The following is an 18,847-nucleotide window of genomic DNA, read 5'->3' on the forward strand; positions in this document are numbered from 1 at the left end:
GGCTTGGTGGATGTTAGCGTGTCGTTGACATTTATCGCAGTTTTTCACTAGTTGCATGGAGTCCCGGATGATCGTGGGCCAGAAATAGCCGGCGCGGATGACTTTTTGGGCAAGGGTTTTACCTCCGACATGGTGGCCGCAACAGCCTTCGTGGATTTCGCGTAGTATGTATTCCGTGCTCCCGGTCTCGACGCATTTGAGCAGGGGTTGCGAGAATCCGCGTTTGTATAGCTGTCCTGCGACGACTGTATAACCGGCGGCCTCCCTTTTTATTCGTTTTCCCTCTTTAGGGTCTTCGGGCAGTTCCCTGTTGTGGAGGTATTGTAGGATGGGGTGGGTCCATGACTTGTAGTGGGAGTGTGTTAGGTGGGTGTCGGCTGTTAAAGATACGGACGGCGTTTTGACGACTTCCTGAATTAGCGATTTGTTACCGTGTCCTGGTTTGGTGCTAGCAAGTTTGGAGAGGAGGTCGGCTCTGGCGTTTCTTTCCCTTGGGACGTGCTGTATGATTATCTGGTCGAATTCTCCTTTTAGTTTGTTGACCTTGACGAGGTATTGTTGTAGTAGGGGATCTCGCGTTTGGTAGTCTCTGTTGATTTGGGAACTGACTACTTGCGAATCCGTGTTGATCTCCAGAATTTTTGCCCCGACTTCGCTGGCTAAGGTTAGGCCTGCCAGGAGGGCCTCGTATTCTGATTGGTTGTTTGAGACCGGGAAGTCGTATCTGACTGATTGTTCGATCACGACGCCGTTTTGGCTTTCCAGAATGACTCCGGCGCCTCCGGAAGTGACATTCGAGGAGCCGTCGACGTGTAGTTTCCATGCCTCGGGGGGGGGGGGGTGTTTCCCGGGGTCATTTCTGCGATGAAGTCGGCCATGGCCTGCGCTTTGATTGCGTATCGGGGTTCGAACTTGATGTCGAATTGGGATAGTTCGACGGACCATGCTAGCATTCTACCCGCTAGGTCGGGCTTCTGTAGTACCTGTTTGACTGCTTGGTTGGTTCGAACCGTTACGGGGTGGGCTTGAAAATATTGCCGCAGGCGTCGGGACGCCGTGAGGAGGGCAAAGGCTAGTTTTTCTAGGCGCGAGTAGCGGGTTTCTGCGTTTTGTAGGACTTTGCTTGTGAAGTATATAGGTTTTTGCTCCTTTTTCTTGTTTTCTCGGATGAGTGCTGCCGCGAGCGTTTCTTCCGTTATGGAGAGGTATAAGTATAGGGTTTCCCCTGTTTGGGGTTTGGCGAGTATTGGTGGTTCCGCCAGGGTTTTCTTGAAGTGTTGGAATGCCACTTCGCACTCTTCTTTCCATACGAAGGGGGCTCCTTTCTTCATTAGTTTGAAGAAGGGGATTGCTTTTTGGGCTGATGCTCCTAGAAAGCGAGATAGGGCTGTCAGTCGGCCGGTGAGCTTCTGAACGTCGCGTAGGTTTTTTGGGCTTGTCATCTCGAGAACAGCGCGACATTTCTCCGGGTTGGCTTCAACTCCGCGTTGTGTGATCATGAAGCCGAGGAACTTTCCTGCTTCCATTCCGAAGGCGCACTTTGTTGGGTTGAGTCGCATTTGGTGTCTCCTTAGGGTGTCTGTTACGGCCTTGAGGTCGCTGATGAGTTGTTCGTCGGAGTCAGTTTTGGCGAGCATGTCGTCTATGTAGACTTCTAGTTTGGTTCCGGATAGGTTCTGGAATATTTTGTTGACGAGCCGTTGATATGTTGCTCCGGCGTTTTTCAAACCGAAGGGCATGACTGTGTAGCAGTACGTGCCGTCGGGGGTAATGAACGCCGTTTTTTCTTCGTCGGGACGGTGCATGGGTATCTGATTGTAGCCGGAGTACGCGTCCATAAAGCTGAGGTATCGATGTCCGGATGCGGAGTCCACTAGTCCGTCGATGTTTGGTAGGGGGAAGGCGTCTTTGGGGCAGGCTTTGTTGAGGTCCGTGTAGTCGACGCACATTCGCCATTTTCCGTTGGATTTCTTTACAAGTACGACGTTTGCTAACCAGGTTGTGTAGGGAAGTTCTCGGATGAAGTTTGCTTTGAGCAAGGCTTTTACTTGTCTTTTGACTTCGGCCGCTCGGTCTGCTGACATTTTTCTTCTTCTTTGTGCTACGGGTTTGGCTTTGGGGTTCACCGCTAGTCGGTGGGACATGAAGTCAGGATCTATCCCCGGCATGTCGGCTGGAGTGAAAGCGAACAGGTCTCTGTTTTGTTTTAAAAATTGGGAGAGGTCTTCTTTCAGGTCGTAAGGGAGGTTCCTGTTGATGAAGGTGTATTCATCCTTGGTCTGTCCTATTTGTAGTTTCTCCATGTCGCCTTCTGGTTCGGGTCTAGGTTGGCCGTCTTGTCGGGCATCTAGGTCGGCCAGGAATATCCCGGCTGCGTCGCGGGATTTTTTCCGTAAAGCCAGGCTGGTGTTGTCGCATTCTGCCGCGATCTCCCGATCTCCGTGGATGGTCCCGATGGAGTCGTCCTCCGCTACGAACTTCATAAGGAGGTATTTGGTAAAGATGATGGCTGAAAAGTCGTTGATCGTCTTTCTTCCGAGGATGACGTTGTAGGCAGTGGAGTCTTTTAGGACCACGGATTCGGCTATGAGTGTCCTCCTCTTGTTACCGGTTCCTATGGTGAGGGGGAGTGTGATGGAGCCTTCCGGTTTGAGGAAGTTGTCTCCGAGTCCCGTGACGCCGTTGCGGTGCGTTTGGAGATTTTCGTCGCGGAGCCCAAGCTTGTCGAAGGCCCCTCGAAAGAGGATGTTGGAATCTGCGCCGGTGTCTACTAGTATTCTTCGGACTAGCCCGGTTCCGATCTTCGCCGAGATCACGAAGGGTGCGTCTTCGGCTGCGGTGCCGTGCTGGCAGTCCTCGGGTAGGAAGGTTATTGCTTTGTTGGACACGGGAGTTGGGGCTTGGTTTGTGACGGCCATTACCTGGAGGTCCTTTTTTATCTTGGATTTTGACTTGCATGGTGCATCTTTTCCCGTGATGACGTTTACTATGATGGTCGGGTCTTCTTCTGGACTTTCTCTTGGGGGTCGCTTTTGGGTTCTCGGGTTACGTCCTTCTCTTTCCGGTGACCTGTCTCTCTCCGCGCGTCTCGGTTCTCTGATGATTTTGGTAAATTCTGGGAGTTTGCCGTCTCGTATGGCTTGTTCAAGGGCGTCTTTAAGGTCGAAACAATCCTGCGTTTTGTGACCGTAGCCTCGGTGGTATTCGCAGTAAAGGGTTTTGTTGCCTCCTGTCCTTTCCTTGAGTTGGCGGGCTTTTGGAATGATGCCTCGGTCCGCTATTTGGTGGTATATCTCGGTAATTGGTGCGGTTAGGGGTGTGTAGTTGGAGAATTTACCTATTCTCGGTGTCCGGTTGGTCGGTCTCGGGTGGTCTCGTTGATTCTCTTTGGGTGTTGCGTTATGGTGAGAAGCCGAATTGCCGCGTTGGTTGTTGCCGTGCTGCCGCTTGTTGGCCGCGACGACTTGGCTGACCTCTTCGTCGTTGATGTAGTCTTTGGCGACGTTCTGGATCTCATGCATGGTCCATACTGGTCTGGTGGTGAGGTGTTTGCGAAAATCTTCGTTCATCAGCCCATTGGTCAGGCAAAGGCTTGCGACGGAATCCGTGAGTCCGTCGATCGTTAGGCATTCGTCGTTGAAGCGGTCGAGGTATTTTCTTGTGGATTCTTCTTGTTTTTGCGTGACCCCTAGTAAGCTGATGGGGTGTTTGGCTTTAGTGATCCTAGTAGTGAACTGGGCCATGAACTTTCGTGTAATATCGTGGAAGCTGGCTATGGATCCGTTCGGGAGGGCGTTGAACCATTTGATCGCTGGCCCGGCGAGGGTTACCGGGAAGGCTCTGCATCGGACCGCGTCGGCCGCTCCTTCTAGGTTCATTCTGGCCTCAAAGGCCGTTAGATGTTCTTGGGGATCTTTAGTTCCATCGTATTTCATGTCGGTAGGTTTGTCGAAGCCTTTGGGGAGTTTTGCCCTTAGGATTCTTTCTGTGAAGGGTGTAGCTCCCATTATTGTATGGTCGTTTCTCGTGCGTTTGGTGTTTCGGTCTCTCCGATCTTCGTCCGAGTGATGTTGATAACTCAGATCTTGAGAAGCGCTGCGGTTATGTTTCTTATTGTATCGCCGTCCTGGCGATTTTTCGTGTCTGTGATCGCGTGATGAGCTGCGACCGTCTCTTCTGTCGTGTCGTCGGGTTGGCGACCTACCGCGGTGAGATCTTGATCTGGAGGTTGCATGGCTTCCGTGCTCGTCGTTGTGTTTTCCTTTATTGGTTATCTTGCCTTCGAGTTCCTGAACTCGGAGGCAGAGATCTTGGATGATCTGTGCTGCCTTGTCACTGGCTTTCTCAGGGTGTCGTCGGTCCGTGATGTCGCGATCGTTCGCGTTTTGGATAGCGTGTGCTATTCTTGCTTGGTTCGGGACTTCACGGTGTTCGGGGGTTGGATTAATTGGTTGAGAATCATCCTGGCTTGAGGGGGTTTCCACTAGGACGTCCCCCATTGGGCCCAGCTTATGCAGAGTCCCCACAGACGGCGCCAATGTACGAGATGTCTCTGGTACGATTTGAAGGGTGGATCGGGAACCTGCGGGCAGTGCTGGAGCCGGGTCGCTTGACTGGAGCAATGGGGGGGGTACCTGCAAAGACACTCCGACGCTCAAGTCAGAATGGATCTAAGAGGTAGAAAGTGTGTGGAATGAATGAATACCTGGAGGGGCCTGAGCCCTCTATTTATAGGTGGTGGAGGATATCTTATCTTATCTTGTTTGGTTAAGATAAGGGGGGCGTTTGAATTCGAAAGTCGGTTAGGAGTCTGAGAATGCCGTTTTCGGGCCTTCTAGAAGTGAGGAACGGGTCGGACCCGGGGAACCGGTGTTGGGTTCGTTCTTGGATCCGGGATGTTGGGCCGGATCCGTAACAATATATATATATATTGTACTCATCGCATATATCATATACACATACATGTTTTAATTTGGTGTAGTTGATCTCCTTGGATATAACACGTCCAATCTCCGTCGTTTAAGCTCGATCTATCAAGTAGAAGGGTAATACTTCGGTTGATGAAAAACACGAAATATAAATGTTTGCAAAAAAACATTCCGACCATCAAACCAATTTTTTATTTTATCTCAAACTAAACTCAACATGGAAATTAAGGTTTTTGAGAAACAAAACTTTTTACTTCAAAAATTTGCGGCATTGGTCCAAAATATCACAATGATGTATATAAGAAATAAAAAACTTCAAATGGAAAAAACAATAGGAAGAATTGTCACAAAGATATACAACACTGGAAAATATAGCCTACAGGAAACTAAAGCATAAATGGAGCAATCTAAAAGTGTTGAGTTCATCTAAATAAATATTTTATTTTTGTTGTATAATTGCTGTTAGGTGTGCTAAGTTTATGTAATGAGCTAGTTTGATGTTCTTGTTCAATAATATTCATTGATAGTTTAAGTACGTTTGATGGCAATGTTAAAGGGAGCAATTAATCACATTGATAAATGTTATTTAGTGTGTCTTTCTCCTCTTCATGAGTTGAGTTTATAATGAACTATTTAAAAAAATATTAAGCTAAATTTAGAAATAAAATCTTCAACATACCTCACTTCTAACCTCAATTACTTTATTCTATAATTGGCCTAGAAAAATTAGACCCGGACTATTGGTTGGTTATAGCAATTATTTGCATATGTAATTCTTTCATAACCGATTTATAATGTAGTATCAACTTTAAATGTTATTCGATTTATAGGTCAGTTTATATAACCAAACAATCATGTTAAGTAACTAACTATGTATAAGCCAACATTAGTCAATAATTTGTTGGACTATAAATAAGCAAAAAAAAAAAAAAAAATCCAAAACCAATCCAAAATAATCATTTTCTTTAAAAAAAAAATTCTCTCACACCATACTCTCCGTTTCACCCTCCTTCTTTTCACTCACTTTTACACCGAAAGTAATAAAACCATCAAAAACCATCCAGTATATGCAACGATAGATTTGGCAAGTTCTCCACCACTTTCACCCAAGCTTGCCGCCTCCTCATTGCTGGCCACCAACAACTCTAATGACTTCATCACTCGCTAATTGCTTCTGCTTCTGCTTCTTATTCATATGTCTCCTCTTCCTCCTTCTCGTTCCATGTCTTTCTTTTCCTCTCTCAACAATAATCTAATGATCCTTTAGTGTCTACGGCTTTTTCTATATATATATGTGTGTGTGTGTGTGAAGGATGTGAAAGATGGGTTCATTTGATTTCTACGTGAATGAGAATCTAATCTACAAAGTCTAAAACCACGACGATTGTTGCCTTGTGTGCATGTGTGATGGTTTCACATTTTTTTTTGTTTCTTACGATATCTCCCAACCTAATCGGTGAAGGATTAATCAGCCGCAAATCTGAACTCCATTTAAAGATTTCACACTTAATTACCAGAAATATGTAGGAAGAACCAACAACAGGATCTTTGGATAAAATCTCCTATAATGTAACACAATTAATTCGAGTAAATAGACAAAAATAGTAAAATACACATGAAAGATTTTTGAGGTTACAAAAGAACACACGACATAATCAAAATTTCAATGTACACACGAAAGATGGCTAACGATGGACAAAACTAACCTGCTATTAGAGGAGCTCCATTTCCATTAAGTTTAATGTATATGTAATCATTAAAACGGTGAGTTGACACTCCTTATCATTGTTTAGGGTATCTAATATGAAAAATAATAATTTTGCTTATTTTAAAATCAACAAATTATTATTATTAAAGGGTAGAGTGTCATTTTTTTGAAGCAGAATCTCAAATAGTCATTCCCATATATAATCAAATTATCAACTTCCTAAGGTCACTAATTTCAACTTTCATCTTATTGATTAAATTCAACGTCAATTACACAGTTGCATCATTTGGGTCCATCCCCTGACTCGAAATAGTATTCTGCCCCCCCTCCCCCCAAAAAAAGTAAATGTTACAACAAATTAACATCCAAAATCACTTTATCTCTGTACTCATCTTCGACTTCTTCAAGGCAAACGAAATACTCACATCTCAACTCAGGTTTCTGCTTCATTAAAGATGAATAGAACAAGACATGAGTATAAAGGAAGATTTCCAATAAACACAATTTGAAACCAAGTTGTAAACGCATTACCTTATACAAAGGACAATGAAACAACCATCTCTTTGGATTCTCCACAGTTTTCTACTTTAACAACATCACCTCAATGCCATGGTAGCATGTACCACCATTGAAAGGGTATTTTTTTTTTCTTCTTTCTCTTTGACGCAGTTCTAGTGGATGATCTGCCAGTGTCACTTAAGCTATTTTTCTGTGAAAGTACTTTCTTCCAATTCTCAAACCTAGACATGTGTTCAACCTTTCACCTTAGTTGTCACCTCTAAAGAATTTTGTAAAAGTAGAATTCAATCAATTTAGGGCTCGAAAATAACGCTCTACCCTTTAATAATAATATTTTGTTGATTTTAAAATAAGTAAAATTGTTATTTTTCACATCAGATATCCTAAACAATGATAAGGAGTGCCAATTCACCGTTTTAATGGCCACGTATACACTAAACTTAATGAAAACGGAGCCTCTCTAACGGCAAGTTAGTTTTGTCCATCATTAGCCATCTTTGGTGTGTACATTCAAATTTTGATTATGTCGTGTGTACTTTTGTGACCTCAAAACACTACAAGAAAAATGTTGAATACCGTCGGATTTTATGTCGCACATTAGCATAAGCTTTACCGACAATTTAAGTGTCGAATTCGTAAGGTCAAATCATTATCGGCGGATTTCCATTTCCGACGGTAAATTTGCCGGTAATAGCTGGAGTGAAAATGGAAAAAATAGGCACGAAATTTAGCAAGAGATGTTTCTGCCGGTAAGCCCAATCAGTGGAACCTACGTTTTGGTGACTCGCAATGCGTTACCATCGAAATTATCCGCCAGTAATTCTGACGGTAACGAACACAAAAATTCAAAGCGCAAACTATCTTTCCCTTCATTTCGGACCCCCTCTCTCTACCCTCTCTTCTCTCACTCTCTCTCTAACCCTCTCCCTACCTCCGTCAGCCTCGCCACTACTAGCAGCCCCTCTGTAGCCCACGCCGCCTACTCTCCCCTTAGCCTCTGCACCCACTCTCTCTCTAACCCTCTCCCACTTTCGCCTGCCCTCCAACATTATCCCGTCACTGTTGTCATCGCTACTACCATTGGTACTGCCATCGCTACTACCGTCGTTACTGCTGCCACCCCCTTCTCTGTTCTCTTCTCTACTTCATTCTAGGTTCTTCTCCATTTTAATATTAATTTCACTCTTTGTTTTAGTTATCCTTAGTATTATTATCGGTTTTAGTTGTTAATTAGTATTATGCTCGAGTTAGATTTAATTTTTAGTTTTAGAAGATTTAGTTTGTTAAGATAGGTTAGATTTAAAGTATTAGGTTTTAAGTTGTTGAAAAGTGTTTGGAATTGTGAATGAATTGATCGATTAAAATTGTTTGTTTGGATATTCCACTGAAAATATTGTGAATTATTGCAGCTAGTATATTATTAATGTTGACTTCTTGTCAATTAGAGTGGAAAGAATTCTTGGTTGTGCTATTTGATATGTTTGATACTTTTGAATGTCAAGTGCTCGATAATATGTCTCTTGTAATAATTGAGTTTTTGGTATGTATATAGTGATATAATGCCACATTAGTTTATTTGTGAACTTACTTTCAATCACAACATATCACACTTTAAAACTTTACTTTTGCACAAATTCACCATGAATTGTTGTTGTCTTTTGTATGTGTATTAATATTTTTAGATTTGGTGAATTTAATTGAGTTTTGACTAATGTTGTGGATTAAGGTTAGTTGGATTTATGGGAACCGTAAAGGTGGATATATGTCCAATTTTAGGGGAGGTTATGTTAATTTTTTTTTTGAAATAATATAAATGTTAAAGGATTTGTGTTGTATATGCTGATTAGTGTTTATTGGTATTCTCTTTGCAAACATGAAGACATGTAGCAGAGGTGTCACGAGTTGGCCTCGTGGTCATGGTAGAGGGAGGGTTTCCACCGATACCCCTGCAAGGACTTATCAGTAATCTCCCTCTACCTCGAATAACCCGTCGACCCGTATGACATCACAGGCAGGTCCATCGGACCAATAGTTCATTATGGTCCCGAACCCCAACTATGTGGCTCCTTCTGCTATACCCCCTCCAACTCCAGCTACAAAGACTGCGGCACCGAAATCCTCTAAGGAGTCCCAGCCGGATGCCCCTCCACCATCGCCCATTATATGGATAACGATTTGGCTTGATGGCATGTCGGCGTGAGTACTATTTTAATGTATTTTATTTCACAATCTATTTTGAATTTGTTATGTTTTATATGTTTGATAATATTAATTTTTTCATTGATACGTTTGCACAAAACAACAATGCATGTATACAGGAGCTCTCTAATGTGATTAAGTCCATGTACGACAATCCATGGCCAAGCTACACGAAGAATCCTGCTAAGGCCAGAGAGCAATAGTTTCAGAAGTGGACGATAAGAACCCAATGTTGTTGAATTAATTGTATTTTAAATATATTTTAATGTTGTTGAATTACTTTATGCAGGAAAAATTTATATGGGATAGGGAACATGATCTCATGATCAGGAAGATCTATGATTATCGGATAGCTAGATGACTTCAGCAGATGATGCAGGATGTTCGTGAGGGGCACGACCACCTCGCGATTTGGATCCATCCAAATATTAAAAGGGCACTAGACAACCATTTTAGTATTAATGAGGGGTTCAGGCTTCACTGTCTGACGAATAGAGCTAATAGGGTATCGCCATGGTCATCAAAGTATACCGGTGGGTCGGCAACATTCATAAAGACGAAGAGCAGGCTGGTATGCAGTTTACTAATCTTTGTTGATTATTACTTGAATTAATTTTTTCTTGATTTATTTTATTATTTGGTTTCAATATGTGTAATCTAAGTTGTTGGAGTGTGAGGCAACATTGGCGGAGACCTTCAAGTATACCCATTTATTGAAGGCTAATAAGGAGAGATTTGCTAATGAGCGATTTGCAGCTCATTATGTCAGTTTTCAATTAATTCTAAGTTTGAAATGTATTCGGCTTAAAGTCAATTAACTATCATCCTAATCATAACATGTGTTATAAAGGAGGACTACATAGTACATACAGAGATTGTAGGCCACGATTGATGTGAGGATTTTCGCCGGTAAAGAATTTCACAAGAATATCTTGTTGCTAGTATAGTTCTAAACCAACAACCAATCCTCCATCAAATTTTAATTAGGTTATCACAAGTTCAACTCCAATGAAAATTAACCAAAGTATTCAAACCTCGGGTCGTCTCTTAAGGAATTGCAAGCGGATGCTCAATTATTGGCTATGAAAATGTATTTTAGGGTTTTATAGTAAGAGACAAGAAATGTAAATAACAAAAAGAAATAAGCTAACAACTAAGAAAGCTTTTGGCAAGCAATGAGAATTAGAAGTCCTATCCCCATTATCGTCCTCAATTGTGACAAGAATTATCCATTGCTCCCACTTAGTTAACCTCTAACTATGAAGGAAAGTCAAGTGGATGGAATTGGCTCTTGTCCACAAGTCCTAGTCAAATCATAGTGAAAGACTAGATTTAGTAGCATTCAAGTCAATGAGCAACTTCCAATTGTCAATCAACAAAAGAATTTGATAACTCAAAAGTCTCCAATTACTCAAACCAAGCCAAGAGGAGAAAAATCTAACTCATAACTAAAAGAAACATTTCATCAAACACCTAGTGGGCATAAACATAAAGCATGGTAAATTGCAAGAAATAATAAAAGCTATAACTATCAAAAGCAAGAAATCAACAATAGCAAGTAAAGTAAACGCCAAAAGACATGGAAATATAAAATTGCATTAAAAGGAAATTGAAATCAACAAAAGGTGCATGAACTAAAATTAACAAAATAAAGGAATTAACAACAGAAGTAAAGTATTAGAACAAAATAAAAGTAAAGGAAAACTAAATTGAAGAAGAAATACCTAAATCTGAGGAGGAGTAAAACTAAGAACCCTAATCTAGAGAGAGGAGAGAGCCTCTCTCTCTCTAGAATTCTACATCTCTAAAACTAAAGTGTATGAATTGTCTCCCCCCTCATCCTCCTTCACTCCTAGCCTCTTATCTGCATACTGGGCTCGAAACTGGGCCAGAAATCAGCTCAGAAATCGCCCCCAGCAATTTCACTTAAGTGAGGCACGTGCCGCTCGTCACGCGTACGCGTCAGCCACGCGTACGCGTCGCTGGACGCAGCTTAAAGTCACGCGTACGCGTCGATTGGAGTATGGCGCGATCACGTGCACGCGTCGTCCATGCATGCGCGTTGGTATTAGCTTCTCAAATCTTCATTTTCTTATGTTCCTTCCACTTTTGCATGCTTCCTTTCCATCCTTTAAGCCATTCCTGCCCTATAATCTCTGAAATCACTTAACAAATAGGTCACGGCATCAAATGGTAATAAGAGAGGATTAAAACTTAGTAATTTAAGGCCTAGAAAGCATGTTTTCATTCTTAAGCACGATTTAGGAAGGATTTACAAAACCATGCTATTTCATTGAATAAATGAGGAATAAGTTGATAAAATCCACTGAATTAAGCATAAGATAAACCACAAAATTGGGGTTTATCAACAACCAAGCAATCTCAGCCTAGTAGGGATGACCCCAGCTCCGATTCCTCAGCTGTCGATCCTGATAGAGTTTGGCGCGACTCTGCCTCCGAGCCCTACAAAAATTGCATTTACAGATTGGGGTCATTCTTCGCCAGTGGCCTCCACACCTCCACATTGGCAGCTTCATTTGGCTCTGCCTCTGCCACCAGCGCTGCCAATCCCAAGGAAGTTGTAGATTTGAGAGAGCAGGTGCAGAAGCTCACACAGGAGCTTCATCAACAAGCTCAGCAGTTTGACGAAAGGTACAACGAGTTTCTTGCAAGTGTGGAAGTGATAAACCGCTATTTTACGGTTTATTTTGTATTGAATTGAGTGGATTTTATCCCTTATTCTCACACTTATTCATAGAATTTGCATGTTTTACATTTTCCTTCCTAATTTTGTGCTATGATTGAAAACATGCTTCTTTGGCCTTAAATTTGCTAATTTTAATCCTCTCTTATTACCATTCAATACCGTGATACGTTTGTTAAGTGTTTTCAGGGTTTATAGGGCAGGAATGACTTAGAGGATGGAAAGGAAGCATGCAAAAGTGGAAGGAATACAAGAAATTGAAGGAATTGCTAAGTTGTCAATCCTGACCTCTTCGTACTAAATCGATCATAACTTGAGCTACAGAGATCCGAATGAGGCGGTTCCAGTTACGTTGGAAAGCTAACATCCGGCGCTTCAAAATAATATACAATTTGCATAGTTGTCTTGCATTTAGGTGACGCACATGCGTGGTATGACGCGTACGCGTGACCAAGTTTTTGTTCAGCGATGCGTACGCATGGGCGACGCATACGCGTGATAGAGTGTCACGTGCTCCACGTATCAGAAATTGCTGGGGGCAATTTCTGGGCTATTTTTGGCTCAGTTTCAAGCCCAAAAATGAAGATTAGAGGCTGCAGAGTGAAAAAAATTGAAGGAATCATTCATTCACTTTTCACTTTCCATCATTTTAGGTTTAGATGTAGTTTTTTAAAGAGATATGCTCTCTCCTCTCTTTAGGTTTTAGGGTTTCTTCTTTCAATTTCTTCTCAAATTCAGGTTCAATTTTACTTTAATTTAGTTTTCTCTTACTTTTATTTGTTCAACCACTTTAGTTCATCTTTTTCTCTTGTTAATTTTCCTTTTTCTCCATTTTTATGTTTATGAGCTATTGTTACGTTTGATCCCTTTTAATGCAATTTATGTTTCTATGTTTATTGTTGTTCTCTTTAATTGTTAGTTATTGATGCTTGCAATTGGTTGTTTAGATTTATTATCCCTTGTTAATTTTCTATATTTTTATTTTGTGCCCTCCAAGTGTTTGATGAAATGCTTGGGTGGGTTAAATTAGATTTTTATGTTCTTAACTTGGATTGATCAGTTAGAGACTCTTGAGTTATCAAAACTCTTTTGTTGATTGGTAACTGAAGATTACCGGTTAGCTTAAACTTCACCAAAGCTAGTCTCTCACTTTGAGTTGACTAGGACTTGTAAACTCAAGTTAATTGTATGCACTTGACCTTCCTCCATTGGATAGAGGTTAACTAAGTGAAGGCAATTCACATTTACCATCACAATTGACAATGATAATGAGGATAGAACTTTTAATTATCAATCATTTCTAAGAATTTTCTTAGTTACTAGTTTATTTTCTTGTTATTTACATTCCTTGCTTACTAAATTCAAAACACAAAAAGATACAATCTCATAACCAATAATAAACTACACTTCCCTACAATTCCTTGAGAGATGACCCGAGGTTTGAATACTTCAATTAATTTTTGTTGGGTTTGTATTCATGACAAACAATTTAACATTGATTGAGGTTTAATTGTCGGTTTAGAACTATACTTGTTACGCGCTTATTTTTGTGAAATTCTTTATCGACGATTTTTCCCCATCAGGGAGCCACTGATTCCCTCGAGCTGTAGCTAAGGGAGGACCAAGAGCAGCTATAGCGTTTGTGTAAGACCCAGTACTTTTGAAAAGGTTTATTATAAACTAATTTCAAATTCAATTATTTTTGCAACTTTAATTTCAGAAATTTCCTTATTAAAGCTAATTAAAGCAAGTTTTGATTTATTGAATTTGAAATAAATTAAGATCCTTATTCATTTTTATAATTATTAAGTTATTTTCTATATTTAAATTATAACGTTAGTAGTTATGAAATAATAAGAATTTTATATGACTTAATTTAAATAGTTGATATTTTTATAATTCAATACTTTAAATTTTAGAAATAAAAAAAATTAATCTTATTATCTTATAATTTCAATTAAAGTATTTGATTTTAAATTAATTCGTATTTTGATATAACAAATAATATTTTTGAAGTAATTTTAAGTATTTAATTAGATTTCAAATTTATACCCTATGCCCTAATTTTATTAGAATTACTCTACTCTAACTAAACCCAAAATCTCCAAATCAAAACCCTAATTTTTTTTATCTAACCCTAACCCTAGTTACCCAACCCCCACACCACCCACACAAGCACACACTCACAACGCACAAACTCCCCTCACTCAGCGCGCGCACGCACACACACACCCGAAGAAGAGAGGGAGAGGATCAGAGAAGACAGAGCGCGAGAGGGAGGAAACCGCCCAGCGCACCGCCGCCGCACTGCTCGGGACCGCCGCCTCACCACATCCGCCGTCGCGTCGCTGTTCGCGCCATCGCCGAGGAGACCATGCGAGAGAGAGGGAGACACAAAGGAGAGGAGGCCGCGGGTCGCCATCCATGAAGCCATCGACACTGGTCTGTTGAGCCACCGCGAAGAGAAGGAGTCGCGCCGCCCAGCCGCGTCACCGCCCGTGAAGCTACTGCTATCTGTGCCACCGTCTAGCTTACGTGGAGGAGGGAGGAGGTGCGCGTATGGTCGCCGCCGCCTTGTGTTGTTGCCGCCGCATTATGCTCCATTGTCACGTTTGCAGAGGTCCAAGTCACCGGAGCTCCACGCGACCTCTGCCGGTAAGGGTTTTAAAGTTTTAGTTTCTGTTCTTTTGGATTCTGGAAAGGTTTTTGACGCTGCATAGTTGTTACAATCGTTGTCACCAGAGTTTTTGCTCGCGGCTATCACTTGGGTTATTGTCGGAGCTACTGCTGGGTCGATTTGGAGTCGCAACTGCTTCGTTTTGTTATTTCGGTAAGTAATTATGTTTCGAAAATCCTCGCGTTAGTATTCTGTTGTGTTTGGTTAATGAATCTGAGTGTTGGTAACGTGGGGTCGAGTCCTGATTATTATATGTTGCGATTAGAATCATTGTGGCTACTGAGAAAGTGGTTTGGAGCTGAGGTTGCGGCTGCTGTTGATTTTGGGTTGAGAGAAAAGGTCCTGTTAGGGCGTTTGGGTTTTAGTTTCAACAATCGAGGTAGGAATTTTTCTAAAAAGCTATTTTATATTTTAGAATAGTTATAAATGGATATTGATGTGAGAATTATATACTTTTTAGTGATTGTACAAGTCTTATGTATTGTCTGGCTGTCTTGGATGAATATGGTTATATGTTTTATTGGATTATTGATTGGTTTTGCTAAATGGACTGTTGCTAAATTATTTTCTTAAAGTTTTGAAAATGAGTTTGATTAGTTGATAATGATTTGATTTTGAATCGGTTTTCTTGAGATATGAAAATGATATTAATAGTTGGATTTAGCTTGCTTTTGAACTGAATTGATTTTGGACCCGTTGAAAAGGGTTGCTGAATGGTTTGGTTGGGACCCGAAAAGAGTAGCAAAGTCCAAGTTTTAGGGGAGGTGCTGCCGAAATTTCTATAAAAATCTGGGACTTTGTTTGAAAGGTTATTTAGAAAGGTTTGAATTTGAAAAAGATTGAATTATTTGATTTATTAATAAAATAGTTATGTTTTCTTGTTTAATTTATTTAAGAAAACTATATTTCTTAAGTTCAATTTATTTTGAAAAGAATTACTTTCCAATTTTAAATCACTGCAGAAAGGTATTATGTTCTAATATCGAATTTAAATATAAAAAGTTCTTATGTTTTTAATTGGACTTAAGGATTTCGTTCAGAGGAGCTTTTAGTGATTTTAAAGGAAATTAGACTTTGATTGAATAATTGCATTTCTGATGTTTTGGAAGAAGTCATAGAATTGGTTTTTGGGAGTGAACTTGAAGTGGTTTTGATTTAAATTGACTGGTTTCATTTTAAGTGAATTGGTTTTGAATTGGGTTTTGGACTTGTGACTTATATGATTCGGTTTTATAATAAATTCTGTTTCTATTTACTTAAACAAAGAAGCTATGATTTTAAGAGTTTTTAATAAAATTTTAAAGAATTGAGATAGGTTGTTCTCTCCTAAAGTTTTGAGACTCTACTATGAAATTACATTACCGAATCCTGATTTAAAATAAATGATTTTGATAACTTTTGTAAGAGATTTACAATTGATATAATTTTGAAGTTGTTTTGGGTTTCGGAAGATGTTACCAAGGAAATGGGTTTTTGGTTTTAAAGGAAATTGATTTGAGAAATTGGAAACTGATGATGAGTTTGAGCATGTGGTTGTGAAATGCATTGTTCACCGTCGTAGGGGCTGTGGCAATTTCTTGCCTACGTTCGGATGTGAGGGTTGTGGTAGTCTCCCGCTCACGTGACATGCATTGATTTGGTAAGTCTCTATGCGCCTCGGGTAAGGGTTGTGATAGTCTCCCGCTTGTCGAGGTAGTGGTGCCGGCGTAAGGGCCGAGGCTGTCTCCCGCCTACATTGAGATGTGAGGGCTGAGATTGTATCCCGCTCGCATAACCTTCCCTGCTACATGAGTGTGCAGAGCCTATATCTCTGGTATAGCAGAATCCCTGCTGCATGAGTGTGCGGGGCCTATATTCCCGGCATGGCAGATTTCTCTACTGCATGAGTGTGCAGAGCTTATATCTCTGGCGTGGCAGGAAGGCTACATGCATCCGGGAGGATGTGTCGGGTTGGCATTTATGGACCGACAAGTGATATCACGAGCCAAATAGGATAGATATTCATCATATGCATCTATGTAACATTGTTTGGGTGTGTATATTGTAATTAGTTTGCCTATGTGAATAATTATGTTTAACTGCTAATTGCTATACTTGATGTAACTGCTTTGTTTGTGTTTGTAACTAAAATTGATTAGATTGTGGTGATTTTGGATGGTGATTGAGTTGTTTGGACCTGAGGCCGTGATTGATTATGTGACGGGCCGGAGGCTGTGTTTGGTTTGAGTTTTTGGTTTAGTAAAGTATGAAAAATCAAACTGGTTCAGTAAGACTTAATGAACATATGCTTGGAATAGCTTGGTCATTCATACTATCTACGAAAACTTGTAATACTTGATACAAAAAGGTTTTGAATTTTGAAGAATAAATGGATTTCTCTTTTAAAATGAATTTCGGATTTTTGAGTGTAAACCTTTGGTTTTTGAAACGATACATAAGGCGAACAACGGTCACTATACTCTGAAAACAGATTTATTTTACGTATCTTATTATACTAATTCTGTAACCCTATAATGAGAATCCTTTCGAGGACGATGTTCTCACTTCCCTACAAGTGTTTCCTTTTCAGGATACGGATGAAGAAGTCTCGAAGAGTTTATTTTCGTTTATGTTTATATGATATATTATATTGTTTTAGATATTATGTTTTTCCCTCGCCTTTATCTTTACACATTTTGTAAGAGGGATAGAACTTCTATTATGTAATGCTTGTAAGTCAGTATTATATATATATATTCTTGTTAAATGTTGTATATGGTTTGTACAATGTATTTATGTTTTCAACTAAAAGTATTTTGAAAGGTCATACAATTTTCAAGTTTTAGCCAAGCTCCTATCTTAGTATTAAATATATTTAGAGTCATTGTAATATCCGAGTTATCAAAGTGGCGCAGCCGGAAGCGTGACATTTTGATAGTAAGGATGTTACAGTTTGCGGGATCAAATAGTGGTGTACAACAAGCAGATGCGCGTTGGAGATAGCGGCGCTGCTGGTTGGGCACCGACACCACCACCTAGTGCGTCGCCTCAGCAGGGGAAGACGACGATGACAACGATTACAGGGATTTATAGGGTTTAGGAATTTTATTTATTTTATGTCTATGTCATTGTATTTTACTTCTTTGACTTTTTATTATATTCAGACCTTTGATATTTAATAAAATCATTAGTTGATTTCTGGTATTTAGAATTCCTATACTAATTTTATAAAAAAAAAATTAATTTGACTACTAATTATGTACTAATTTAAAAAAAAGTTGCTTAAAGTCGGATTTATCGGCAGAAAATCCGACGGTAAATAGGTGTCACAAAACATAATATAGCGCCAAAAATTACCGTTAGAAATATCCACCAATAACGAATTGCTTATTTCATCGTATTTATTACAAACTCTTACGCAAAATTCATCAGTAATTACCGTTAGACAAAATAATCCGCTAATAATTTTTTTTCGATAAATCTAACAGTAAATAAATTGTCGGCGAATTAATTACATAAATTCACCGATAAATATAATGGTATTCAATGTTTTTTTATGATGAAAATTTTTCATGTGTATTTTTGCCCATTCACTCTCATTAATTCACTAAGATACACTGAAATTTCAATAGATTAGATTTTCCACTCCCAAATTTCGCTCCAAATTAATTTCGTTTGTTTTTTTTCTATACTTTTGGATTTCTATGCAAATACATTAATAAAAATAAACACTGATACACTTATTTTTTGCTTTATTTTCAGTTTTTTTTATTGTATAATTTTGGATGTTCTTTTTTTTGGATATTTTTATTTTTAATTTTAAATATTATATATATATATATATATATATTTTTATATTTCTATCAGATTTTTTTTATATTTTTAAATATTTCTTATCGTATGATTTTGAAGGTTTTCTTCTCTATATTTTTAATTTTTTTTAGCGTATAAAAAAGTTAGCAAATTTAAAAAAAAAATAGTAAAAAATTAATTACCTAATCTTTTTCATAATCGAATTATAATGTTCAGACGAACATACATTAACCAATATGTTTCCCTTAAAAAGTACTTCAACGAATAATAAACTAGATGCATGTAGGATTAAATTAAGAGTAATCCAATACGAAAGGAAT

General features: G+C 39.6%; 1 protein-coding gene across 1 annotated transcript; it reads right to left on the reverse strand.

The window, feature by feature from the left end:
- Nucleotides 1-740: 740 nt before the first annotated feature.
- On the reverse strand, nucleotides 741-2,918 carry LOC148575156 (uncharacterized). Its single transcript, XM_088506082.1, has 2 exons — nucleotides 1,948-2,918; nucleotides 741-1,842 (listed from the first exon to the last, which is right to left on the reverse strand). Exons 1-2 carry the CDS (start codon nucleotides 2,916-2,918, stop codon nucleotides 741-743), a joined length of 2,073 nt encoding a protein of 690 aa, XP_088362208.1.
- Between the last annotated feature and the right edge of the window lie 15,929 nt (nucleotides 2,919-18,847).

This window comes from Arachis ipaensis, chromosome B2 (assembly GCF_059453495.1).
Source record: "Arachis ipaensis isolate K30076 ecotype BB chromosome B2, ASM5945349v1, whole genome shotgun sequence".
Taxonomy (NCBI): Eukaryota; Viridiplantae; Streptophyta; class Magnoliopsida; order Fabales; family Fabaceae; genus Arachis; species Arachis ipaensis.

Bases quoted from the DNA above. Each gene is read 5' to 3' on its own strand.
- LOC148575156 (XM_088506082.1), bottom strand. From the start codon at position 2,918: ATGGCCGTCACAAACCAAGCCCCAACTCCCGTGTCCAACAAAGCAATA. The intron at 1,843-1,947 runs GTGCGTCGACTA...TCGATACCTCAG, and splicing joins TCCAACGGAAAATGGCGAAT to CTTTATGGACGCGTACTCCG.